Source organism: Phalacrocorax carbo, chromosome 2 (genome assembly GCF_963921805.1).
Source record: "Phalacrocorax carbo chromosome 2, bPhaCar2.1, whole genome shotgun sequence".
In the NCBI taxonomy this organism is placed as follows: Eukaryota; Metazoa; Chordata; class Aves; order Suliformes; family Phalacrocoracidae; genus Phalacrocorax; species Phalacrocorax carbo.
Genome location: NC_087514.1, coordinates 102,235,201 through 102,262,655, shown reverse-complemented (window position 1 = coordinate 102,262,655; position 27,455 = coordinate 102,235,201). Strand labels below are relative to the sequence as shown.

The window sequence follows — 27,455 nt, the reverse complement described above, 5'->3', positions numbered from 1 at the left end:
ACCTTGACCCAGCAATCACTTTAATGTAGGCTTTAGCTCACTATTTCAGGTTCACTGAAATCACTGGAACTGTTCAAGAAGGTAAAGTAAAGCATGTACAGCATTTTCAGGCTTTGGACCATAAAAACCTCTGGTTTTCTCCATTTTTCTGTTTTCCTCCCGGCATGAATATATGCACATAAACATTCTTCTTCCCTAAATATGAAAAATATAACTTTTGCTAAGTATATCTTTCTCAGTGAAGAAGGAGTACTTAAAATAGAGGATGCTAATTTATGCATAGCTAGTAGATCAATAAGATCTTAGTAGAAAATATCACACTTTTTATGTAAAGAGCAATATATGATTTGCAGGTGATTTGTGGCCTTCAGTTCCCTCCCTACAGCCCTGTCTTAGGTCTGCTGTGCATTCTGAAATGAATTGTCTGTGGTCATATTCACATTTCAAAGCCTACCTGTGACTCTGCATGCAGTGGGAACCATACTGCATTTTAGATTACCTTGCAGAAGGTCTTTTCCTCTGGATCAATGATGACTTTAAGTTGTTTGAAATGTCCATTCTAATGTAGTGCAGCTTGAAAGGAGATTAAATGAAGAATGCATTTTGTTTTCCAATTATTAGCTGTAAACATGACTTTTCATTTTTGTCTGTAGTAGTAGTAATTGTTGTAGTAATATGCTCAGCTATCTTGACATTTTCAGTTTCTATCAAAACATACTTGCACTAATGGGATTTGTTTTACTGATCTTGTTTAGTACTATTATTTTTCAAGCAATTTAGCTTGACTGGTGAAGTTAAATTAGTTGAAATTTGAATGCTATTTCATGCCAGTTCCCTGTGAACTTCCAGTGAGTTTCTGGGTATGGTTCAATAAGGATGTGTTTATCTTCTATGTTATTCAGTTTTAACTCTTAAAAAATTTGCATCCACACCTATTTTGGACAGATAAGGTCCAATGAGTCTAGCTAGTGTAGCACCTTAGGAAGTTACTGCCCCTCAAATGTCCATTGTGCTTCTATGCTTTCATAGCAATAAAAACGTATGTATTAGGATATGTATGTTTACACCATGGCGTAAAGTCTGCACACCTTCTTCTGAATTCCAAAATGAGCCGCTGTACTAGAGCAGTTTAGGCAAGGGCAGATATTATCTTCTGATTGTACCTATTATCAGGCAGTAAAAAAAGCTGCAAATAATAGTATCTTGGATGACTACAATGGTTAACTGAGAAAGCCTGGGTTTACTTTTCTTGTTTTCTTTCATTTGGTGTTTGTAATGTAATAGCCATCAGGTGTCATCAAGCAAAACCAAAACCTCTGACTCCTAACTAGTGGTGTCTAGTGCATTTAATTTGTCCCATCCTCCTCTGTTTCTGGTCAGAATCCAGAGCTGCTAGTTTCCTTAGCAGACTGAAAACAAATTAGTAGGTCGCATACGTAAGACTAGCTGGTAACTTCTGAGAACTTACGGATCTACAGATTCTTTGCTATCTTTATGTGCTGGAGGTTACCAAAGTTGGCTCAAGGTTGCTTTGGATGGTGCCTTCTTTGAAGGTGTCTGTAAAGACTTGGCTTGTTTAATTTTTATTGTAGTGGTAATAAGGCCAGTTTGATGTTACCAGATGAAAGCGGGTCAGGAAGGCTTGAATAAAAAACACACAGAGACTACTGTACTTCAAAGAATACTTATGGAGCCATTATTTACCTGGTCAGGTAACTATGTAATATTTCTAGTTATTTGTCATTCTATGGATTATTACAACACAATGACTTGTCCTTTTTGAAGCTGTGTCAATGTGGTGTTGTGCACTGGAGTAATAAAGTTGTCTTATGTGGCTACTTAGATGTCAAAGTAAAAGCAAGGTGTTTCATCAAGAGGCTTCAATCAGTTGTTGGCATTGCTGAACTGGCATATGATGAAGGTGATGAGAGAGTTCTTTTGAAATGTTAGTTTTAGTGAGGGAAAGAGATTTTTAGAAGACATAGCTTAGAGGTCTGGAACGGATAGCTGCCTGCATAAAGGAGCTGCTAATGACAGTAAAATTCCAAACACTTTTGATTAAGAAGTAATCTGTTGCTCTTAGCTTGTTTGCTTAGATTTAGAGTCTGATGAGGCTGTGTGGGAGGTAAACACCCTGTCACTCCTGTGGGATTTTTTTTCTCTTTATTTTCATGCAAACCTTAGCACAAGTACATAAGTCATCTTGGCAGCAGAGGCATTGGTTCACTGAATAGTAAGGTGAATCTTCAAGACTGAAACTGGAAGACGTGACAAAAACTAGATAGTAGGTGCATCGGTCTTCCAGGTTGTCATGAAATGATGCTGCTCTCAGCTTTACCTGTAGAGAGTTTCTGCTTACTGTTCTTCAATATGGGACAAGATCATGAGATCCTGTTCCTCTTTTCTGCTGGCCCTGTGTGGGAAAAATTGATTGCTAAATGTCAAATCCAAACCATTTCAGCCTACATAAGGTTCTTTGGGAAGGGGAATGATGTTATGGAAGTGACCAGTAGGTCTGCCTCATCTCTATTGCTACTTTTCTGTGGATGCAAAGATGACAGGCTGCACAACAGGACAGATTGGCATGGCGTGGCCTGGTCCGTAGGTAAAATGCTTCCTAGGGAACAGTTTGTGGGCTAGTGATGTATGATATTTTATTGTGAAGGGATTTTATTAAAAAGTACGTAATAAATGCTAGAATGTCGGAGAACCTGGACTAGCTGGAACAAAGTAGCTGTTGCTATATTAATTAAATCTAGTGCATTCCAGGGGTTTTTTTGAGTATGGTCAAATGGATTAACACAGTATAACATATTTAAGTCTCACACATTTTTTTGTATAGAGTAGGAGTTTATTATGGGGTGTTAGTAGAGGATCATAATCTCCTGTCCATGTAGACACACCTCAAATGAGCATACTTCCTCCCCAGTAATGATGTAATTGTGATTTTTATGTCTGTCACATTTCAGAATTGTGTGGAACATTCTGATTTAAAATGCGTCATAATGCTGCTGCTTTTCCTTTCACCAGAGACCAGCAGAAACTGTTGATGAAGAAGAAAATGCAGAAGAGGAAAATGACAGGGGAGAGGAAGAATATCCAGCGGTGACTGGAAAGGAAATTGGGGAGAGAAGTGAAGTGGAAGGAAACAAGAAGAAATTAAATGAGAATTACAAATATGAAGCAGAAGAAACAGAGAACATTGACCAAGCAAAGGAAGAGGAATTTATCCATTTAAATGGCAAGAAAAATGACAGAAATGGTGAGGGAATGGAGCACTTGAACTACCAAGGTGATCCTCAGCCTGAAGAAGAGATAAAAGAGGAGGAGTCTGACAGTCAGAACCAGGTGAGTGTTTATTCTTTCAGTTTGTTGTTCGTAAGTTCTCCTCATTCATCTCAGCCTTAGAATTCTCAGCTACTCTGTAAGTAACTCACTCCTGAGAAGGTCTAGAGAGCATTTACAAGAACTTCATTTTGTGGGAAAAGCTGTTTTCTGTCTGTATAGATCAGTTACTTCAGTAATTACATTATATACCAGCCAACTGAGAAAGAAGATGTTTCTTGCTATTTGATGAATCTGCATCTCCTGCTTTCCCGAGTATGCTGAATTTTTAAAAAGTAATAAAAAAATTCTTGCAATTTCCAAAAATGCATAATCATTGTATATTTCCACACTATATTGTCCTTTAGGGTAGAGCAGAAGGGTGTGTTCGTGAAACCACAGTGCCTCATTATTTTGATGAGTTGACTTTCACAGAAGTTGCATTTCACAGAGGGCTCTTGCCATTGCTTTGTGGAATTTTCTTATCCTTTTCTTAGAAATTGGAAAAGACAGTGAAGATAAACAAGATTCTCAAAGCAAGGGGCCTTAGTTGGTTTAAAAGCAAATATCCCATTAATTTAGGAGATGCGGTAACATGCTGTTGGCTCGCATGGAGGTATGCAGCCCAGAAAAATAAAGTGGACTACACAGATGGTCAGATGAACTAAGCAGCAAACAGAACGTGGGAAATGAAGCGTTTTGTTTGATGGGGAGAATCCAGATCTGGGAAGAGCGGGATTCTTGAGCATCAGAAGCAGAACAACTTGTTGCATATTCCCTGCCTATAGGCTGCTGAAAACCAGACTCTTCCTCTGCTTCTTGTGACACTGGGAATGGTTTCGTGCACCTTGCAACTAGGCTTTCTTCTGTTTCTGCATGACACACAAGAACATTTTTCAATTAAGAGAGCTGAGTAACGTGACATTTTCTTGGGCCCTGAATTTATTCTGTGCTTGATGTATTGATTTTTTGTTTGTTTTTAGAAACGCTTGAAGTTATTTATGGAATTGGAGAAGGTGAGTGAGCATTCACTTTAAATAGATATGTGGGTAACTGGGTGTTTGATGAAAGAACTTGGCAGGCGGGGGAACCTGTAATTTGAGTACTTTCTCCTTTGGAAGGTATATAAGTATAAGGTAAATAAAAATGTTAATGTGATCACTCTCGTAAAACATTTTTTCACGTTAAGAATACCTTGTGGAAATTTTAGTATGAAGTGCTAACGCTATATTGAAATGAACTGAAGCTATTGTTACCCAATGAAGTTAACACTGCCTGTCCTTTTTCCTCTAGGTTGATTCCCATCTTGAAAAAACATCCACAAATCCAAGGGTGACAATCACGAGCCCACAGGAAAGTGAAAAAAATGACCAGAGCAATGACTATGCTGCAGTTGCATAGATAGAAAAAAATGTAATGAGGAGAAAATGAAAGATCATAATACTTTAAATATAAAGCATGGGAGTTTTTTGTGATTGATAACTTATAATGGGAAAATAGGTTGAGTACCCACATATTGAGTTCTGAGATGATAATGCCATATGGATTGATACAGAAAACAAACATTAATAGCTACTAGAAGAACACTGAATTATTTTTACAAGGTGAGATTTTCTGATAGAATTTGATGGGGGAAATACAAGAGCACTGTACAGTAGTGTCTGAAATAAATCAACTGTTCTGTGGTGTAAGTTGGTTAGCAGTAATAGAATAACCACAAAAATGACACTGTTCCAGAAAAAGGAGAAGAAAACCCACACCTCACCCAAATTCAATGTCAGAACTTCTTTGCTGAGTTGTTCAGAAAAGAAAAACTATTTTTACTTTTAATGAGGACATAAGTAATTTTTCCGTTAAAATTCCACATGATATATATGGTTTCCAGGCATACTATTAAGATACGATTAGAATATGTTCCTCACTTAATGGACTTATGCCCACAAAAAATAGTGTACTATAATGAGGTGTCAGTCCTAATGTTACTAAATAGTGGATTTTCAATATATTAATTAGAATTGTTAGTTTGTACATTCATAAATAACATTTATTTAGCACTATGAATATATGTGGACAGCCTACAATACTGCAGCTTGTTCCTGTTTACAGCAAGAAGTTTTGTTGATTATCCTGCACCGATTCACTAAACGGTGAGTTGTTATCATAGTGAAAAAAAAAGTAAAGGAAGAGTATATAGCAGGTTAGCTTCAAAAGCTGAGTTTGGATGGATTTGTAATTCAGTCTATGTGAAATTTAATTTATTAATGAAAAAAAAATCAATAGACCTGGATTCAGACCAAAATTGCCATGAAACCAGTGGTGTCAATGGAGCCATTTTAATATGAAACACGTTAGGATGAGGCCGTTGGTTTTCTGTAGAAGTTGGCAACAATTGCTGCATTTATGAATCCTTTACATAGCCTTTACAGTTGGAAGTGTATCATCATCTTTTTGAGCAAGCTGGCTCCTGGTAGGCTGTGGCTTAATTTGCATTAGTAAATAAGGCATTGATCCACAGTATTAGTTCTTTTAATGACACCAGTTCTATTGCTCTTACTGTTTCTCTGTTAGTAATGGGCATAATTTTGTAGTTCATAGAAATACAGCCCTGCACATAATTTCATTAATTACACAAAAGAAATAGTGGGTTTCCTTATTGTTAATGATGGTAAATTATTACTATGAGAAACTAAATGTAATTTTTGTTGATTTCATGCCATTAAGACCAAAATTACATTTATGAACAAATTGAACTTGAAGTACTTTGAGGACTGTGAAGAACCACTTGTCATGGCTGAAACTCATACAAACATCTTCACTTTTTCTACTAACTATTAAATATGTTTTTCCAGTGGAGTAGAAATATGTAGAGATCCTTCAGCACGTTTCTGAGTATTGGCAATGTTAGTATAAAAACCAGAACGTTAAAACCCATAGGAACGGGGTTAGAACAGTATGCCATGTAGCATCTCTAAGTTGTCTATAATTTGTGTGTCCTTCGTTGAACAGACAAAGATCTGAGGGAATATTACATTTGTAATCAGTTCAAAATAAGCTCCTAATTTAGCCAAGCTCTTAAGCAAGTATGTATGCTTCTTTTATTTGATACAGCAATTAAGCCTATGCCCAAATATCTTTGATTTCACTGGGATTTAAGAAGACATTTAAAGTTACGCAGAAGTAAAAAGCAACCAACCCTCCCCCCCAAAAAAAAGAATGAATAAAATAACTGTACATGCTAGTGAGGAAAAATGACACACAGAAATCCTCTAGGTACCTTTATAGTTAATCCTGCGCTGGAATAATATATGCAGTAGCATTAAAAGCCCTCAAACAATACTTAGCCAGCAGAGAGGGCAGCTCTGTCTCCTTGGGGAGCTTAGGGGAATTTACTCACTGAACCTTCTGTGCAAAGCCAACCAGGGAAAAAGACTAGTGCTGCGTCTTTGCTTTCTTAGAGCTGAATAGCTCATATGCTTACCAGTAAGCACGGGCTTAAATGCGTTGCTGGATCAAGACAAATGACAGTGATCTTGTATTGACATTGCTATGAATGGGCCCTTTGCTAGAAGCTAATGGTGTACCAAATACAGGACTCTACTTGCTGTCATCTTATTGCAGATTATGACTAGAATAACCTCTGAGATGTTCTTCATCCTCAAAAGTTTGAATTTAAATCGACACCCAAAGATATCTGATGGAGATACTTAACTTGGAGAATGTTTGCCTCAAAATGTTGTACCTAGAAACAATATTTAGAAGAAACTGAGGGATTTTTGTGGTCATACTTTTTCTCCCTTTGGTTTCTATTTATAGCTCTGTCTGCAGTTTCTGCCATTTTTTCCCTCCTCCCCAAATGTTTGGTGTCCTCCATGTTTAAAAGACTTACAGATCTCAATAAGAGTCATTTAAAAGCTTAAACTAAATTCTAGGGAAGTGTAATATGATCATTTTCTTTCGTGGGAACATTAAATCCCTATGAGTGTTATTCAGCCTTTAAAATGTTTTCCCCTCTGCTTTCCTGTAAGAAAGACAGCATATATTTCTTCAGAATAGCAAATCGGACTTTTTGGAAATAGAGGCATAACTATTTTATCATTCACCTTACACCACTGACATAATGAATTTTGTATCAGGTTCTTTTATATAGAGAAATTAGTTTATGCATAACAAATAATTCTGATGTTAAAGTAGAAATTAAGCCAGAAGCATTCAAGTGGTCTTGCTAATAGCTTTTGTGTCTGGATTTGCTGTGTGTGATGGCCTAACTCAGTTTTACATGAGAAATACATTGTTTTGTTAAGCTTATATCATGTTATTTTATTAAGCTTATATGCAACAGTTCTGAGGTGTTTTTTTTTAAGACTTGTTTTCTTATTTTGGTTTTATTTTTAAATGTAATTTGCTATTAAAGAGAACTGGCATACAGGTGTTACTGTGTTTTGTCTTGTATCAAGGCCCGTTGGATGTTAAGTCTATCTTTGGGTGACTGATTTTTATAAATCTGTTGATTTTGCAGCTGATGGGATTCTTCCATATCTAGATCTTAAAGAAAAAAAAAGATATTTGATAGTTTTGGTATTGCAACTGTGAAAGAAAATATGCCGTCAATTTAGCTGCTATGTAGTTATAAATCTAAGAATAACAGCACAGTTAAACTGGCCACTAGTTTTTAATGTCATCATTCAGGTTAGGACAGGATTATCGGTATGTATATACTGTTCAGCTGGTACTCGGCAAATAACATACGAGTTTTATCTGTTCACTGGCAATGCTTGAGAAAACTACCAAAAATTCTAGATCTCTCCCTGCTGAAATTCCTAATTTCAGGAAAGCATTAAAACATATGCTTAAATCCCATAGGGCTGCAGTTTTCATTAAATTTTATCTAATGCTTCGGTGCTTTGACATATCAGAGCCAAAATAAAGTTAGTTTCCAGAGAGAAATGGGTGAAAATAGGGAAAATATAATCCCTGCTCAGCCTCGTCTAAAGTAAAGCGAAATAAACCTGCATGCAGAAGGAAAAAAGAGTAAGTGTGTGTACTCTGATTACTTGAAAATATGGGGAAAGGATTGTTGCTTGGATATTTTGATGGACTGTCCCAAAGGCACATTAAAATAGCCATTAGATAATAAATGTAAGTACAAAATGAAGTATCTCGAGGAAGGGTATAATTATTAAGTAGTATCAATCAGAATGATTTAATGGGGTGCAGCTCAAAAATGTGTTGCTTTGGGTGGCTGATAGTCTTCAATCTAAATTTTAATCAAAAGAAGTGCCTTAGACATGGCAATAGACAGTATAGCCGTCTGCTATCCTTAGTTTATTGTGCATGTGCATATTTGTATGCCTTAACTTACAGGCATGTGTGTGAACACTGTAACTGCATGCATTTTCTGTGTGTTCACACATACTGCACACGTAAATAATGGGCATATATAATAATCTAATCTCATTGTATTGTGTTAGTGATAGGAAAAAATACTATTGATTGTAGCTGAAATTTACTATAATTATACAAGAAAATATAGCTAAATCTAGTAATAACTAACCTCATAAAACCACATCTTTTTAAGTTATGTGTGTACTTTTGTGCTTTGCTGAGCCAAGCTCAGAATGCTTGAAGCCCTGAAGTAAAACGGAAATAGCAGCCTAAAACAGACTGAGGGCTACGTGGGTCATATGGAAGTGGACAGGATTTGGAAAATTCAAGAAAGTTAAGTACAAGTCTTGACTACAACATGTGATACCTGAACTTTCAAAGGTCTTTAGTACTAGCTACAGTGCAGGAAACATCTGATTTAAGCAAAACGGTATTTTGAAACAGTAGGCAGACTTCCAACAACCTATGCGGTTACTAGGAATGCCTTTAAATGTTCATATTTTTCTTGCAGTCACCTACAGCTGTGATGATACTTGGCTCTAATATTTGCAATTTTATAAATGAGTCCCTATTTCAGTTATACTTTTCCCTTGTCCTCAGTGGGACGGAAATTTAATGCAAAATACAGGTTTTATTAGTTGAGAGCTTCTACTCTCTGATCCTAAAAGGTTTCGAAAATCTCATTTGATATAAACTAGAAGGAATCTAATTCTCTATAAAATGATTCACAGTTCTGTATATTGAGAACATGTAGATCCGTGATTGTAATTAACAGACTTTCAAAGGCAGAGGATTTATGCATACTATTTATACTGTGAACAGTCTGATTAGCGTCCATGCATTTCAGTGTAAAAACCAATGTCAGGTCCTGGCCTGTTCCAGGCTTCCAGGTATGCAAAAAAGCACCAGCCAGGTCTTCAAACACCGCACTTAGCACATTTGGCCTCGGTGGTTATACTGGCTTCAGTCCTCTAGGCTCTCCAGTTTGTGACCGGAGGAAAATTGCCCTCCAGAGGACAATATAAAATATCTGAGTTCTGGACTCAGTCACCCTTAATGAAAGAGGCAGTTTAAGAAGGAGCCTAAAATTGGGTATGTGGAAGGATAATGTCCACTTGGGATCCACTTCAAAATCCTTCCCCTTCCTCACCTACTTTGAAGAAGCTGACCTTCACAGGAAGGAGAAACTTTGGCTGGCACTTGCAAAAGGCAATAATGGCATGCAATAAAGCATAAATAATGTAATACCAAAGCACTGTTGACCCTGTAACACCTTCCAGTGGTGTTGGATGAACGGTGGGCTGTGTCCAAAATGTCCTTCTCTCCTTCCCTCTTCAGCACGGTCTGGTTTCCTCCTGTCTGTTCAGAGAGGAAGAAAAGGAACACGGAGAGCTACTCTGTAGCTGCCCTTGCTACAAAATTAGGCATTTTTTTTTTAAACAAACGTGAAAAAAAGTATAGCTGCAGAGGTGGTACATATATCAAAACCTTTACTGTGAAGTGGCAGGATGGCTTTGTTAACAAAAAGCACATATCTATAGAGAGAGTTGTGTGGTCTTTTTACTGTGCTACTTGTGCTTTAGGGTTTTCTTCTCCTTCAGCCTGTTTCCTGAGGAACATTGGACTTGTGAGGCCCCCTGAGGGGTGTGGGGAGAAGTTAGAAAGGGACTGGGAGGTAATTGGATTGGGTCAGCTCAAATAAAGGGGAAGGAGCCAAAACACAGAGGAGAGCCCTAGCACCACCAACCCAAACTTTTCTACATTCAGTGGATTGGCCTTTGGGTGTCAGGGCTGCAGAGGTGCGAGGAGCACCCTCTGGCAGGCTGCATGCAGGAAGGGAGGCAGAGTCAACGTGGGTGTTACAGATCAAATCGCTGTAAACTGACAATGAGAGTGGCTTTTGCCCAAGTCTAAACCATTTGGAGCAAAATCACATTTTCCCCATAGTGGGAGACTGTGTTGAGACATTGAACAGAAGGTTTTATAAGAGGAGTCAAAGGGAAACTACATTTCTTGAGACTCACTGCATTGCTTTCAAGTCTTTTTAGGGCCTTTCATTCTTTCTTCTTTCTCATACTATCTATATCAGAAACAACGACAACAAAAAAAATATTTGTCAGCTTTCAAATATGAAAACATTTGAGTTTCTTCCACAGAATGAAACAGCACTGCTAGAAGCTCATACTCCAAATCCAATGCGTTATCTGGTAGGATAGATCCTGTGAAGATGCTGAAAAACATTAAGATTACCTCATTTATTTTTAAGCAAGACTTTTTAAAAAAAGGTAACCTTACTGAAATTAGTCATTAAGAAAACTGCTCCCAGCCCCCCCTTTTCTCCTGTAGCTGAACAAGACTTGCCAACACTGTGCGTGTGCTTGTTGCATGCCAGTGGCTGATCCAGCTGCTTCCCAGGTGAAACTTGCGACATGGCGACTCTGGCTCTCGTGGTCAGGATTGGCTCTGGCAGCGTGGCCAGTACCGCTGGCTATTGTCTGCCCTGCTTGTCCCCTCTCCCCTCCTGGGAAGAAGCGGCCTCCACCCTGCAGGATTCAACATAGCCATAGCCTTGGGTGTACCTCTTGGGGAGCTGTGCTGGCTGGCTGTGTCCCTTTCTCCTGGCCTTGGCTCGCTTTCCCAGCACAGGTGAATTGTGTGAGCAAGGCTCAGACACCCTGTTTCTCACAGCTGCAGCCTGCGAACCACGGCTGCCTGGGAGGAGATAAGCTGGTTGGGAGTCTCTGGGACTCCTGCTTGAGAGGCTGGGAACAGTCAGCCCTGCCAGGGGAGGGATAAGTACCCCAGCCTTCAGCTGAAGCAGTTTTGTGGAAGAACCAGTTGAGCGTTGCAGAATCAGGGAGCTGGGAATTAGACCACAAAGTCAATGCTTGAGGTAGGATGGAATAGCAGCTTTATTTGTGAGTACTTAGGGAATGGGTACCACCCCTTTGTCTTTGTGCTCACATAGGTGAGTGGATTTTTCTTGCTCTTGAGGGAAGACAATATCTTCAGATCTCAGTGATCTGCTTGTTTTAGTTGGGAAGTAATTTTGATTTGACTAGAGATTTGACTGATTTAAACTCCTCTGCTTCAGTGATGAAGTGGTGGTGTCAGAGATCATATCATACAGAGATCAGCGTCATGCTGCTGCTGCACTTTGGATACCCAGCTCGGTATCCTCATGTAGAAGTTGCCCTTGTTTCCTCTACTGCCACAGGCCGTGGTTTCATTACTGCACACTGTCTCTGCATCCTTCTGTTTCTTTGCTGCAATTTGCTTCTCCCAGCTTGGTTGTGAGAAATTATGTTTCTAAAAATAACGCCTGTGCTCCATGTTATTTCTTGGTCAAAGTTTGTTGGTGCAAAGCTGGCGTCCTCAGAGAAGCCTCAGCTTTACACCTTCCCCTGCCATTCTTTTAATGCTGTCACTGCTCCATGGTTAGGAGCCAAACAGGAATTAACTTGGTAAGCCAAGAGCTAGAATTTGCATCCACTGTCAAAACTAGTCAAAAGTAGTCTCTTGCTGCAGAGAAAGATAAGTGGATAAAGGCTATTTCTCTTTTTTTGGGCAACACAAGGCCTAGCTCAAGATGACCAAAGAGGTCATTCAAAACATCCTGACCATGTCGTTGTAGGTGGCTTATCCCAGGACAAGGAAAGTAGGGTAGCTAAACCTCTTGGGTGCTTCCAAGTGGGGACCGTGCCCTCAAGCACATCTGATGCTTGCAAAGAGAGACAGCTGTCTGCTGTGGTAGCATCACGCCCACTCATGGGGATTAGAGCCTTTCCCTGGCAGAGCCTTCTCAGCTGAGAGTTTTTGTGGGCAAACTGAAGCAGAGGGGCTTTTGCATAAAAAGGGCGGGTTTTTTGGGGGGAGGGGTGGATAATCTCAAAGGTCTGAAGCTTAGTGCTTTTGTCCAAAAAGCAGATTCCTCGCCTGGTGTGCAATGAGCCAATAATCACACACTCAGGAGAGACGTGCTAATTTATTTCAGGGTTGCACAAGCCTGGGTGCTCTGTGGTTTTCCACAAATCAAGCACAGCGAAGCCAGCTACCTCATTATATTTATACAATAAGCCTATATTCTGCCTATCTAATACATAATGGCATTAAGTCATTCTTCTTGGCTCCGCTTCAGATTCTTCCACGCGTGCCTTCCTCTCTTCGGGGGTCTTTGGTGCTCTTTACAGATGAACAACCCTAATCCTTGTTAACCATATATGGTTACATGTTAAGCAGGGACAACTTAAAGCTATTTTCTCTTGCCAGCTCCCCTTAATTTTTCTTCTAAAAGGAATGTTTGTACTTGATTAAATGAGCAAGCTGATGGACAAGCCGTCCTGCCCCTAAGCTTAGGTTAAATATTAAAACATGAAACAATGCTTGATCAAAAAGAAAGGAGTCTAGATTCACGCTAACTAAACTTCTTTCCATGTTGGAGGCGGTGGTGGGGTTGTTCTCTTACAGTGTTAGGCTTTTTTTACTCACTAACACCTATCGACACTCAGACACAGTGCTGCAGCTGCGCAGCAGGGAGAGCCACCGTGCTGCGAAGGGCCCCTGACCTTGCCTGCGGCGGGGGTGGGTAGGCAGGCGCCCAGCTGGTGGGCAAGGGAAGAAGATTGTGGCGAGCTGACTGACCTAGTAACATTTGCCACTGCTTTCAGGCAAATGCCTACTTCTCTGGAATTCTCTTGCTTCCATAAGGAAATGCTTTGGGGCTTTTCTAAACCAACATCTGTGTGATCCACAGCTGAGTGTTTTGAAGGTGAAGGCTCAGCGGCCTGGTCTACACTGCTCTTGGAGAGTGGTTTAGGAACTGCCTTCTGTGTGCCTGCCTGCTGGGTTGCCTGCAGACAGCCTGTATGAATAGACTTGGCAGCATACCAGACAGGGACCAGAGCTCTCTCAACATGGATGCACGTGTGCACCTGCAGAGAGAAAATGATTTGGCTATCGGATCTGGAGCTACTTTTGAGCTGAGGTTTATGCCATTGGTTCAGGCAGGTGAACTTCTGTGTGATCTGGAGGATGCTTTCCTGTCACACCTTAGGCTGAGCATATGTGGTGTCTGAAGAAAGAGTAGTTTGGTTCAGAGGGCAATGCTGGGGCATTCCTCAGAGGGAATTCCCCACTGCTGGATGGACAGTGGTAGGGCAGAGGACCCAGAGAATGCTCCATGTCAGGGCAGAGATTTGATGGCAGCTAATGTAGCTGTATGGTTAAACACAAGACACATTTAAATCAATTAACTTACCGCTTTCCAAAGTTACATGATCACCTGAAGGTCAGCGCAAGCTACTTGCAGTCCATTCTTTTGTGATTTTGAGCTACACAGGGCTGGTTGCATGTACTGCTATCATCTCAGTTTAATGGCTGTTCCCTCCACCAGCTCCTACCACAGCCCATGTCATAAGGATGCCAAAACATGGTGATGTCTTAGCCTGGGGAAATCTGAGACCTTGGCTCTCATGGCATATGGAAGTTCATGTGGCTCCTGTGGTGGTTTTGGAAAAATGCTGGAGCTGCACCTACCCCCAGAGCTGCAAGGAGCTGGCACTGGCCTGTGTGACTGTACAGGGTCTCAGCAACTGCCTCTGCTCTGCTTTGCATTGATGGAGCGCCTTGCTCTGGGCCAGCTCAGTCACCTCTGCTTTGCAAGGAGAGGTGCAGGTGGAGATGCAGATGAGCACACTTGGTTGTGGCCTTACGAAGCAGTGAGCCAGGGAGCCAACGAGTGTCTGTGTGATGGATACTGGGGAACTCTGACAACCTGTGTTTCTCAGATGTAGTGACAAAGTGTTCAGCAGTCTTTGAATTAAGTGTTTATTTCTTAGCACAAACTTGCTCCAGTTTCAAGAGAAATCCCTTTGCAAGGGGTCAGGTGAGAGCTGAACCCAGTCTGAGAAAGATCTATCAGAAGAGATTTCTTTATTGTAGTATATTAAAGGGAAAAATGTGTTCTCACACTTGTCCAAGAATAAGGCCCTATTGCTCATCTAGCCATCTGTGGTGAACAGAATATTGATGTTTGAAGTTTTTATTAAATGTCTACTTGCATGAAGATTTTAGTCACTATATTTATGTTGTTCTGGTCACAGGTTTTAGACCTGCAGCAAGTTTTTCTGTGCTTTCAGTAATCACTGATTATTTTCTCTGATCTTCAATGACAGATGACCAATACTGATGCTTGAAATACTGCATTTTGCCAGATCTCCCCCAGGGACTCCTTCCCGCTCACCTCTCTCCCCCTTATCTCCCTCCTGCCTGTGCTGCAGACCTGCCTCCCCCATGCCGCTGTTTCAGGCAGGCTTGTTTTGCAGCCCCTACAAGACATGCGTGGGGCAAGGGGTCCCTCTTGCCTCACCCCTGCTGCTGTGTTGAAAATAGATGCGGAGGCTGAGGAAGGAAATATCAGGGCGTGAGGCTCGTGAAGGCGGCAGGGAGAGAAAGGGCAGCAGATGCTGAAGTCATCAGGTGAGTAGATGCAGGGAAATAATGACATTCCAGAAAGGCCTCTTGTGAGCCACACAAGCATCCTCCCAGCCTCAGACTGGGGGGTGCCTTTAGCTAGGCAACGGCTTGAAGCTGTGAGCTTGAGACTGAAATTGCTGGAGCAGCATATCTTGTATGTTGTTCAAATTGACTAGCTTATTAGCAGTGTTTAAAAACGATCTACCATCTTTACTCACAAAAACCCATGAATGGTAAATTATGGAAAAAGTGAGCCTGTAAAAAAACAGCTGCAAATGATTAATCAAAACAGTGAAACCAGTTACTTGCATGCTGTCTCTTCTGTTTGTGGGGCTGTTAGAAGTACTGGCCTGACTTACTGTTAATACGCAGAGGTTATTTTCGTAACAGCCCCTCTATAAATTGTCTGATAGCAAAACTGAGCTTTGCCCTCTTTAATGTATATCCAGTGAACTAATGCAGGAAACGCACTGTGTGGTCTGTCATGCATCCAGATAAGAGGTGAAGAAAATCAGGGTGTGGGTGGATTTTTTGCCCAGAGATCAGAAGGCTCCAGAAGGAGCATGTGCGGTCTCTAAATACCAGAAATAGGAGGAGGCTATGTGGGTCTCCCCATTTACAATTATATTCCTTGGGGACAAACTGTGCCATGGGGAATACCTGGCAAAAACCAAACATTGCCTCTGTAAGTGGTGCGTGGGCATTAACCCCAAACAGCCAGCACAAGGTAATGCTCCGTAGAGATGATGCTTCTCTCGGCAGCGTAAGTGGTGGGATGAGGAGGGGGTGAGGCTGTGCCTCCAGAGCCTGCTCAGGGGGCATCATACTGTCTCACTACCCGATGTGCAGTGAGCTGACAGGGCAGCCTGCTGTGTAATGGCAGGATGACCAGTCAGTGCTGAAGGAGCTCAAGTGCTAATTCCTTTATTTTATCAAATTGTTGCTCTGCCATTAGCCCTTTGATAGAAAGCTGCTGGCAAAGTGCATCCAACTTGCAGTCTTTTGCTGTCGCACTTGGATTTCACATTCTTGGGGGCTGAACAGCTTCCCTGTTGTGCAGGTTCTGCTGCTGCCCTCCCCCTGCCAAACCGCTCTACTGGCCGCTGGTCAGGATGCTGCAGCCTCCCAGCTCTGCTGCTGCTGCTTCCGTGAAGAGCTGTTTGCTTGCATTTCCATGTGATTAAAAATCGCATACTTGGACATGGCAGGCTGAAGCTGTAGCAGAAACCGGGAATTAAATTTGCTTACAGTCAGCTTGGGAGGAGGGGACGTTTCTGTGTGTCTGCCTTTGCCTGTGATTCACTGTGCACTCTGAACAAATGGAAGATGTCAAGACAGCCTGGAGGGGGGAGGATAAAACAGATGCTAAAGAGAAGCCTTTCCTGCACAACGTGGTAGGGGAAGCAGACCTAACCTTCAGGAAAGCATGTATTAACAAAAAGGAAGTCAGTGATTACTGCACAAACTGAAAAAAAAATCTTATTTCTTTCACCACAATTGCAGAGAAAATGGCATCGGGCTATGGTTGCATTGTAATTTTTAAGCCAAATGAGGCTAGGAGAAAGGCAAGAAATCAGGTGAGCATGGAGAAACTGAAAGAAACCACTTGAGTGGGGAGGTCAGAGGGTTGGAAAAAAGAGCTTAGCCGCTCAAGCCATATTTTATTTGCACCAGAGAGTCCATTAATGTGCTCTTTGGAAAGGTGATGGCAGCCAGTGCTGGGAGGGGAAGCCCCTGGCAGTCCTGGAGCAGAGCATGTGCTGCAATTTGGTGGGGGTGAGAAAAGGGAAAAAGCTGTATGGTAGGGAAATGATAGGTGCAGGGACAGATTGCCCTCAGCCTCACTGGCAAGTTCCCAGAGGGCTGGGCTGCCCCTCACTGCTCCCCAGCTGGAGGCCGTATTGTAGGCATTTTCTATGAGAACAGCAAAAATCACATCTCCACTGTTCCTTTGCTGATGCTTCAGTTCCTGCACCAAAGGATGAAGGTGTTAAAACACTACAAGGAAATGGATCTTGAAAATGTTTCTCACATGTCTTAAACTTTCCAGTATGTAGCTTCTTAATAGTAGCAGAGTAATTTTCTGCTCAGTATTTCTACAAAAGCCCTACGTGGCACTGAATCTCTGCTGTGAAGGATTGCAGCTTCCAGGCGTCTCAATTCTGGAAAAGCTCTAAGCAGCTGAATTAAGGGTTTAATGAGGTGAAATGTGTGTGGCAACATTAGCCATGACAGCGTTACTGCTGCTGATAAATCCCAAACGCATTTCCTACCCCAGCAAGCTTCAGGAAGATCCTCAGGAGTTTTTTTTTTTTTTTCCCCTAACACCTGGGTAACGCCATGCATGACTCATCCTCTCATACTGTCAAAGCATGTTCAGTTTTGCAGCAGCGACGCACAATGTGACCGAACGCCTGGTGCTTGTATCGGCTCTGTTCATTACCTGGCAGGTCAGCTGTCCTCTGGACAAAAATTTAGCAACCCTTGCACACGTGGGCTGTGTTAAAGAGAACTGTATGCCCATATAGACACTTTGGGTAAACAAGCCTAACCTGTGCTTTCATTTCCAGCTGGATTTTCAGCCAAACTTGCAGTATAATATTAAGAAAAGGTAGGTCAGGAGAAGAGACTCAGTAATAGCTACAGGAGCCCTCACTTTCATCTCCTTCAGTGAACTTCACTGTAAAACTGAAAATGTCACATTTCCTCTGTGCACAATTTTTAATTAAAAACTGTCCACTGAAAAGGTCAGGACAGCTTGACTCTCTGCTGTCCATGCACCAACAGCCTGACAGCAGTGAAAGCTAATAGCAGTAAACAAAATTCCTTCCAACCTGCGAAGAAAATGCTGAGGACCCCCTCCACCTGGAATAACTAACGAACGGCAGCAGTGACGGCCTGTCCCCATGTCCCAGTCCTACCACATGCCTTGTGAGGAATTGCTAGCCATCGCCCCTCTTCTTGCTGGCTTTCTTTATAAATAATACACAGCTCCTCACCTCACCAGTCTTCCCATCTTTTCCTCTTTAGCACTGCTTCATCTGCTTCTCCCCCAAGATTACAATCTTATTTTTAAGCATTGGGTGCAATGTGCTTTTGCACATATGGCTGCCAGTGAGTTGTCACGTGCACCAAAACCGACTTTGTTACATTCTCTGTAACTGCATGTGATGAGCTCTTGATCGTCCATCTTTCCAGGGCTAGTGTTTGGACACTGCAATTGCATTGCTAAAACAAGCACTTTCTTTTCAGAAAAAAAAGGTTTCCTTCCAGCGCTGTTGTCAGCCACGATAATTATTGCAGATTCAGCTGAAACTTCTGAACACGTATGTTCTGGTTATTTAAGCTGTGGAAGTACAAATGGTCACAGACCACAAAATGTTTTATCAGCAAGGACAAGAGCACAGCTGTCACCACGTACCTGTTAGTGTGCTGGAATCTTTTTTTATTCAGCACCAAAGTGACTTCCTCACCTGTGAAAGCTGAAAACCCAGACTGCATTAAGAGCCTGGTGAATTTCAACTGCTGATTTCTCCTTTCAAAATGAAATACTAGATCTATAGAGAAACATGCTGGACTAGAAAGAGACTTTTCATTAAATCCATGGTTGGCTCACGCCTAGAATTTTATTCAAACCATTCAAAAAATAGACAGAACTATAAGGTGGCACATATTGTCAGAGAGTACAAATGTCACATCTTTCTTTATACCGTTTAATTTAAATCCATAGATTAAGACAGTGAAATAATTGCCCTGGGTGGGAAAATAATTAGGGGTCTTCCATGAAAGGACAAGTCTTCAGGTAAGCATTTACACAAATGTATCTGGTTAAGCATAACTTTTTCTATCCTCTATAAAAATATAAACAGCATTTCAAAATGTCTTTAAATAGATCAAGGTCATCTAACATGGCGTTAATGTACTGACAGAATATGGGGCCCGGGCACATCAAACCACCTTTAGTAATCCATACCCAGCCAAACCAAAACATTTTGTATAAGTTTCAAACGTAATACAATATAATGAAAAACCATATCAAACCAAAAATCACAAGTATGATGTTCCTCCTCCCATATGAATTCTTTATTTTGTATTTTTTGTTAACATGGCAACAGCTAAGACAAAAGTGGCAGTTTTGCACAGGTTAGTTGTAACTTGGGGTCAAGAATAACTTGCCTTTCCCAGGAAGTTAACATTGCTGGGAAGCAGTGTGTGCCAGGATGAAATTAAAGGCACTCACTGTCCTGTACATTTTACCTGTGCAGTATTACTTTGACGCAGACTGTAGCATGGGACAGGAGGACAAGTGCAAATTACAAGGGCAGAATCTTGGCTTCCCAGACAGTAGAACCAGGTGTTAAGACTAAACAATATTTCAAAGGCAAGAAGAAAATGGAACAAAAAGCCAACTCATCTGAACAGTGGGATGTAGGGTGTTCCTGGTACAGCTGTCATAAACGCACCCTTCGTTTTCCAGGGATGCAATCTGGTAAGCTAAACACCTAATCGTTGTTGCAAGGACTTACTGGTTCAACACAGATCAAAATGTTCAAATACACTGAATATATTGGTCACAGGTCTAATCACATAATTTCCCTTTTCCCGATCCTAAATTTGTATTGGAGCAGCTTCCCCATCAGCTGTGTGTTTGTATAGCAGAGCACTCGATGTAATTGACTAGCACATATGCCAACAACAGCTGATATTTTCCAGTTAAAGTGATCTACAAGTGAGAAACAAAAACCTAAGGAAAGGGTCAGGTTTCAGATAAAGGTTGGACATTTTGAACTTTGGACAAAGTGACAGGTATCTTTGATTCTCCTGGTGCTGGCGCTTTTGTGACTGGGTTTGCATGGGCTTTTGTATCAGCTATTCTCTCTTTAAATCTTTGCTGGAGGTACTTCTCTTCTTTGGAGTAACTTTTAGCAAAAGCAGACATCAGCAGACATGCTGCCACAGCAGACCCTCCAACGCAAAACAAGATTGCTCCTGCCAGCTTGCATATATCAAGGGACCCATTAAACTGAATGGCACGAGTATCCACCACAACAAAATCATCCTTCCCAAGAGCTTCGATTTTTGGTGGTACAAGAAAACCTACTACAAGAACCGTTAAACCTATCAGCATAAAAGCCGTCCCAGAGATGAGTCCGACCTGGAAAACAAACAAAGAAACAAGAAACTCAATTAATATACCTTTCCAGTTTTCACTTGGTAAGTGGTCCTAGGAGGCATTTAGCTTTCATGGTGTCCTGCAAATACAGTTGTCTCTTCTAGGAGATGGCTGATATTTTTCTTTTAGGTCATATGTGGCCCTACTAGAACTAGAATATATGGAGAAACTGTCTTTTTACAACTCCTATTTATATAATTGAGTATTATTTCTGGGAACAATGGAATATGCACCTATACATCTAAATGGCATTTCACGTCCAAAGGCCCCATCACAGAGAGGATCATGATTTAACCCCAGTGCTGTGTGACTGATTATTTCATTAGCTTTAGGTGGTGGTTAGCACCAACAGTTCAGTCCCTGTTGATAGTCTGCTTTTACTCTATGAAATGTCATTCCTTTGCAGGGATTAGAAGGAAGTTGCTATTGCCATGAACAGATCACAGAATGTTTCTAGCACATTTCAAGTGTAAATGCAAAATTTGGTTCACACAGAATGGCCCTACCACCAAAGCAGAGGGGTTGGATTCGATGGCCTCACAGGCCCCTTCAACCCCTGGCATTCTCCATTTCTGTCAAGTTCCCTGACCTTAATGGAGGAGATCTTGCAGTTTTCTTGATCCCAAGGTCACACGGTCCCAGAGTTACTGCTTTTAACCTACCAGTCCTTTTCCCAACAATCTGGCAGGGCTACTGTGGGTGCAGAGCAGAAGTAAACTATGCTTTCAAGCTACAGGTGGGGTTTCCCAAGCTAGACTGATGTTTCAGTGACATGGCTCCTTGTGACAGAGAAACTAGAGGATCCAAAGACCCTAGAATTCCCTTGGAAGCTGACGTATCTTGGTAAGAGCACCCTGCTTTCAGACAGATGGTTATTCAGCCTTGTCAGGGAAAACTGAGCAACAGAAGACCTTTCTGGATGAATACCTAAAACCACTAGTTACATGGGAAAGTCCTGAAATGGGAGTTTCTCTCTCCAGTAAACACCAACGGGCAGTACCTTCCAGAACGTAGAGCTCCACCTGCTAGGCGATCTCTGGATCTGAAAATCATCATCATACTCCCAAATTGATGCTGTGCAGTCCTCATAAAACTGATGCAGGTAGGACCGAACTCCGTACCGTTGGTACCCTCCCTCAGTGCTGCCCTGCGCATGCTTGGACCCGCAGATGTCAGCATAGGAGCTCATCCTTCCTACCTGCAATGAGAGGTTTCATGCAAAGCAGATCGTTATCAATGTGGCAGGAGAGGAAAGTTGGCTACAAACTCTCCAGATGACATGAACAAAAGCAGCCCAGGAGAGACCTTTCCTTCACTTTTTTCCAGACCAAAAAATGAGCCTGGTAGAGCTGCATGCAGTGACTCAGCTCAAGCAAACCCAAGGCACTCAGCGTCTTGGCGCAGCACAGCCTAAAGGCTCTGCAGGAAACATTCCCTGCGATATGCAGGGTGCCCGCTCCCTATCTTTCGCGCTAGCATGCTACTGCATTTCTGTGGAGATTGAAAAAAAGCAGAATATGTCAGGTAACAAAAGCTAGCATCCCTCAAGGACTCATGTTCCCTCTCATCCAGACTGCTTCTATACATTAGCTAGAGTTTGCAACCTTAGGAACTTTCCAAACTGCTGGTTAAGCTTTTTTTAAATGCTTTTGCCTGGGCTTTGGAAGTACAGGACTACGCATTGATATAACATTCATAACCATGAGAAACAGAGGTAAAATAAGTCCTAGACAGATTGAAACTGTATTTATCCTGCCCTTAAATATGGATAACTAAAAATGAAAAAGACAGAATGCCATAACAGCACCAATCTGGTCACTTAAGAGAGTGAAATAAAAATACTAAACTTGTGGCAAACCACTCCTGCTGACTTCAGTAAAAATCAGAATTTTGCCTGCTATGAAAACTACCAACAATGTTCCCTACTCTTTCCACTTCATGGAAGTTCTCCTACACACAAAATTTGTACTTAACTATGCAGGTCCCAGGCCTGAACTTTCTTGCATAGGGGCAACACTAGTGAATTCATTGAAGTAATAATAGCCCCTAAAAAACTTGAACAACAGGTCGATGTTACTTAAGCTGACTGATTTCTTTTTTAAAAAATTCAGAAAGTCTTAGTCCAAAGGGAACTGTTAATCAGTACTTGCATCTGCATGTCACAGCTGAATTTATATCAGCTTCAAGCAGTTTACCCGATTGCCATAGCAATTTTACTTAGAGGTAAGGAAGGAAGGTTTGACATGCTCATAGCAGCTCGGACCTCCAATTTTGCAGCCCTACAACCCATTGCCCCTCAGGAATGGGAGATCTTGCTGGGTATGAAAAACCCTAGCGTGCAAGAAAAACAAACGCTGCTGCATTTAATTAAGTAGAAGCCAGAAAGTATCGATGGGGAATGGCAACAGCCTGAATGAAGCTCTTGGCTGGCTCTGAAATCACTGCTGATCTTCCAGCCTTTTGGAATCTGGTTGTGTTCTTGGCTCATGGATAAAGAGGGGTTTACTTTTTCCTCTTTGTAAAAACAGTAATCTTGGGGTTTTTTACTTATTTTGTATATCTAATACGTATTTAGTTTGGGATTTTATTAGTTCAACACCTTATAATTGCAAATATCTCTCTTGCAACTCATGATGAGGTTTCAAGGCTCTCACAGAAGTCATGACTGAGTGGAGGAGGCTGCTGGGGGCCCTAGCAAGGGCCAGAGCTCCCTCCAGGAGAGGGGGGGATAGTGGTGGTGGCTGAGCTTTGCAGAGCAGCAGGGGTAGCGCCAGGCACAGCTTCTGGCAGGAGTACCTTCTCTGAACCCAGAGCTACCTTTGCATCTCCTGCAGGTTTCCCTTTTCCACTTCAGCCACCATACAGTGTTAGGAAATCAAAGAAGTGCTCTCTGACTCTTGCTCTCTGCTGGTGGTACAAGCAGTGCCCTCCAGAGTGTTCTCAAGGTGCTTGAGGCCTTGGCCTTCCCAGGCAAGGTAGAGAAAGAGGCAGGGTGGACAGAGACCTTGAGACAGCAGGAAACTCCTGGGCAGAAACAGCTGCTCACCACGTGAGCAGGGAGAGCCTGGCACCTCAGCCAACCCGTGCCAAGTTGTATGTCACCAATACTGATGTTTCCCACTGCAGTTAATATGTTGAAAAAAAAATTAGTCTGTGGTGCTCTTTTACAATGCTATGAGCTTTTCAGCCTTATTACTTTTTGAGGTACAGAAATAAAAATAGTGGCATGGATATAAGTATATAATCTGAACTCTTGTGGGGAAATGCCGAAAGTTATTCTACTTTTGGAGCCTGTTTGTTCTTTTGCAGAAGAGCTCTTTTTGTTTCCCTTGGGAATCCCTCCTTCTGTTGTTTATTCCCTACCCGAAGAGAGAGGAAAAGAAGTCCTCTTTCTCACTGCCACCGTTTCTTCAACAGTTACCTGCCATCTTCCAGAGGGCAAACACTGAAGATTTCTCATAAAACCAGAGTTCTGCTCACCTCAAAAATACCTTAGGGTGAAAGCAGAGGGTGAAGCAATGGTGTAGTTTACCACAGCTGCCCCAGCTCTCACACACAGGGTCACACAGCCTATACCTCAAAGATAAGAACTGTTTATGTCCATATCCATCAACATGTCTTTTGGTTACGAGTAAGCAAGCACTCCATCTCCCATGTCAGGAAGAGAAGAAAATAAAGAGGCCGACCAAAGCTCTGCAGACTCATTCTCTTGGGTCCTTACTTAGATCTTTATTCTCACATCAACCCTACCTCCTTAAATCCATCATGCTTAACTCCTTTTCAACTTAAGTCATTCAGGTAAGCATACTGAGCATTAGGTAATGAGCAGAAAGGGAGGTATTTCCCCCCCCAGGTGTAAGTGACTCCGTAAGGGCAACACAGGGAAGGACCAGACCTAACAGGAGCAGAAAATGTAGCCTGCCAAAGCTCACTTGTATTACTCTGGCTGCCACCAGGAGACAATTCTAGAGCATTGTTGGTTTCTCTGGAATTCAGAAAGCAGGTGAAGTACATTGCTGAGTCTGAACCAGCAGCTGTAGTTACTACAATTAATTAAAATAAAAAAAACCTCAATGCAATGTGACAGAAAGCTGTATGAACACTGTCTTGCGCTTGCTGCACTGTCTGTAGGTTTAGTCAAGAGAGAGCAAGGAAGGTGTAGCGTTTCTAACAGCTTGATGAAGAATTACCTACAAGAACCACACAGCCTGGTATCACTTATATTACACATAGATTCTTTTTCTTTGGCAATCTAAAATGCCAATAGGTGGGTTTGGTCAGGCATATGACCAAAATGATAAATAAGCTGGGAGGTGGAATAGAAAACAAAAGAATGATCTTCTGCTAGAAAGAGTTGTGATATCATCAAATAGTATGACCTTTTAAAAATGGAACAAAAAAAAGACTGCCAGCATCATTAATTCTTTCCAAGCACTGCATAATATTAGTCCTACAGAACATTTTCTTTATGCTCAGACTCTTCCACTTATAAGTAATCTCCTATCTTTTGCAAAATATCTTGTCTCTTAGAGAGAGAAGAAGAGAAGAAGGCTTCCTGGCCCTATATGACTCATTGAAGCAGCCTGGTAATTTGTCCTAAGATGGTCTCTTTTCTCAGCTGCAATGTAAACATATCGTTGTTGTTCTTGCTACTTACAGATGGGGCAGAGGAACTAAAACAGTCAGAGTATGGTGGGCGAAAACAGTTCTCCATAAATAAGTAGGAAACGCGTGTCACAGCATCAATTTACATTGGATTAATAAATACCGCAGTAGCTATAATCTCTGGAGCGTTGATGTGCATTTGCATGTCTCATTTGCATGTCTCACCTTCATGGCTGAGAAACAAAATGCTGAAGCGTTGGGAAACTTTTTCGTAAAAGGAGAGAGTCACTGTTACCCAAATCTGTGTTATGCACAAGCTTAGAACATGCATCCAGGCCGCAAGAAATGGTTTAATCATTAAAAGTTTTTCAGCACCTAAACCCGAGGTGCCTAGGAACACACGGGATGTATGCTCACAGCTTCAGAGCACACCACTGCGTGGTGGTAATCCATCCCCTAGCAACTTTTGTTTCCATGGCAAAAGCGGTCCTGTTTACTTTGAGCTTTACTATTCTCCACTGATCTGGGGAGATGTGACTGGACTGGTGAAAAGGCAGGTGAAAAAGGTGAGCAGTCTCCAAGAAAAAATCACCCAACAAGATTTCCAACTACTTCGCTTTTTTATTGAAGGGTTTGACCCATTGAAAAAAAAAAAAAATATGTAAGGAATTGGCTTTGGAAAGGCAGGACAAAGCAAAAAAGGATGCACCATGGCTCCGTGACACCACACAGCCACCAACTATAAGCCACAAACGCTGATGGGCTCGCATGGGTGAGGTCCCCTCTTCCTTCCCCAGATTTACACAGTTTGACCCTTCTGTTCAGAGGGCCGTGTTTACCTACGCAAAGCAAGACGCCTTATGAAGAGCAAGCACTGGAATAAACAACCCGTCCTGGACGGCAGTCTCCGAGCCGGCCCTTCTGACGCCTCGGCTCCTCCTCATGCCGGTGCCCAGCGCCTTCCCGGGCCAGAGGCCGGACCAAGCCGCGCTCGGCTGACCCCGGCCGCCGCAGCCGAGGGGAGCCCTCGGGGAGCCCCCACGGAGCCGCGGCTCCGCCCGGCGGGGCCTGGGGAGCGGGACGGGCAGCTGCTCCCCCCCTCCCCGGAAACCCTGGGGTACCCTGGGCTGCTTCCCGGGGCGACCCCCGCGCCCCCCGCGCCCCCGCCGAGCACGGGGGACCGAGCAGGGCTGTCTCCGGTGCTGGGGGGGGGGGGGGGGGGTGTGTGTGGTGCACAGACCGTTACCCCCCCCCGCTTCCCAGCCGCCGGGTCGCTGCCCCCCACCAAGGGCCCCGCAGGGGATGCCCCGCCGGCCGGGCAGGACGCGCTCTCCATCGCCCGTTTCCCAGGCGAAGCGGAAGAACTCCGCAGCTCCCGCACCCCGGCGGCGACCTCGGCCCCTGCGACCGACTGGCGGCCCTCACCCCTCCCGGCCCGGTCGCCCCCGCGTACCGGGGCACCAGGGGAGCGGGGAGCCCAGCCCGGCCCGCCTCCCCCCCCAGGGCGCGGCGGCCGGCGGCGGGGCAGCGCGACCCCCGCCTCCCCCGGGAGGGCCGCCCTCTCCCCGGGCCGGGAGGCGAAGCCCCGCCGTATCCCCCTCCCCGCCCCGGGCAGCTGGTGGCCCACCGCCGCCTCCCCGCGGAAAGCCCCGCACCACCACCCCACCCCCCCCGCCGTGAGGGCACCGACGGCCACAGGAACCCCCCCAAACTGCAGAGCCCAAGTTTGCCGGGGCCCCGGGAGCGGCGGCCGCGGGGTTACCTGTCCCTCCCGCCGCTCCCCTCGGCCGGCGGAGCGAGCGCGGCGGCGCTAGCTGCGGCCCTCCCGCCCCGGTCCCATCTCCGCTCTGCGCCGCGCCGGCCCCAGGCACCACGTATTATGTACGGCCCGGAGCGCCGCTCGCTCCCGCTCCGTGCCTGCGCACTGAGCCGCCGCCGCCGCCGCCGCCGGGCGCGGAGGGGCGCCGGGCCGCGCTGGGCCCGCCCGGACCGCGGGTCCCCGGGGCGGTGGCGGGGACGGGACACACACACACGCAAACACGCCGGGCCGGGGTGTCCCCCGCAGCCGGCTGCGGGGAGGAAGGTCCCTCCGGCGGGGCCCTCCCCGGGCCAGGTGCCCCCCAAGGTCAGCGGGGTGTGTCCCGTCGTCGTCTCCCCCCCCCCCCCCTCCGGGCTGGAGGGCCCTTGGGGCCAGGTCTCCTATAGCCGCCCCCGCCCTCCCCCCGCATAGCCAGCGTCGAAAAATGCCGAGTCCCAGTGCAATTTGTCCCGCCGAGCGGATAAACATCACGAAAAGTGGTATATGAGCTACAAAGATCAGCTGAGATCTGGGGGTTGGGGAAATCAGTCGGTCGGCAGGAGACCCAGCTGGACTCCTGAGGGAAACTGAGCGAGGCTGAGGGCCAAACATAGTTCCTTGGGCCTGCCTGGTAACAACAGGTTGGTTGTTCAGTGGGACAAGATTTCAAGTAAGCAAGTTTGGGGAATTTGGGAAGCT

At 43.7% G+C, this 27,455-nt stretch overlaps 2 protein-coding genes across 2 annotated transcripts in view; one reads left to right on the top strand and one right to left on the bottom strand.

The window, feature by feature from the left end:
• DCDC2 (doublecortin domain containing 2) overlaps window positions 1-7,749 on the top strand; it is a 73,608-nt gene extending 65,859 nt beyond the window's left edge. Inside the window, exons 9-11 of the mRNA XM_064443708.1 lie at window positions 3,031-3,348; window positions 4,308-4,340; window positions 4,618-7,749. Coding sequence (XP_064299778.1) covers window positions 3,031-3,348; window positions 4,308-4,340; window positions 4,618-4,725 — 459 coding nt within the window. The 3' untranslated portion in view covers window positions 4,726-7,749. The remainder of the gene's footprint in view (window positions 1-3,030; window positions 3,349-4,307; window positions 4,341-4,617) is intronic.
• An 11,031-nt stretch (window positions 7,750-18,780) lies between these two features.
• On the bottom strand, window positions 18,781-26,988 carry NRSN1 (neurensin 1). The gene is made up of 3 exons (XM_064443706.1): window positions 26,721-26,988; window positions 21,354-21,551; window positions 18,781-20,335 (listed from the first exon to the last, which is right to left on the bottom strand). Exons 2-3 carry the CDS (start codon window positions 21,540-21,542, stop codon window positions 19,937-19,939), a joined length of 588 nt encoding a protein of 195 aa, XP_064299776.1. The 5' UTR covers window positions 21,543-21,551; window positions 26,721-26,988; the 3' UTR covers window positions 18,781-19,936.
• Between the last annotated feature and the right edge of the window lie 467 nt (window positions 26,989-27,455).

Coding starts and splice junctions, on each gene's coding strand:
- NRSN1 (XM_064443706.1), bottom strand. CDS start 21,542: ATGAGCTCCTATGCTGACATCTGCGGGTCCAAGCATGCGCAGGGCAGC. Junction 20,336..21,353: donor GGAGCTCTACGTTCTGGAAG/GTACTGCCCGTT, acceptor TTTGTTTTCCAG/GTCGGACTCATCTCTGGGAC.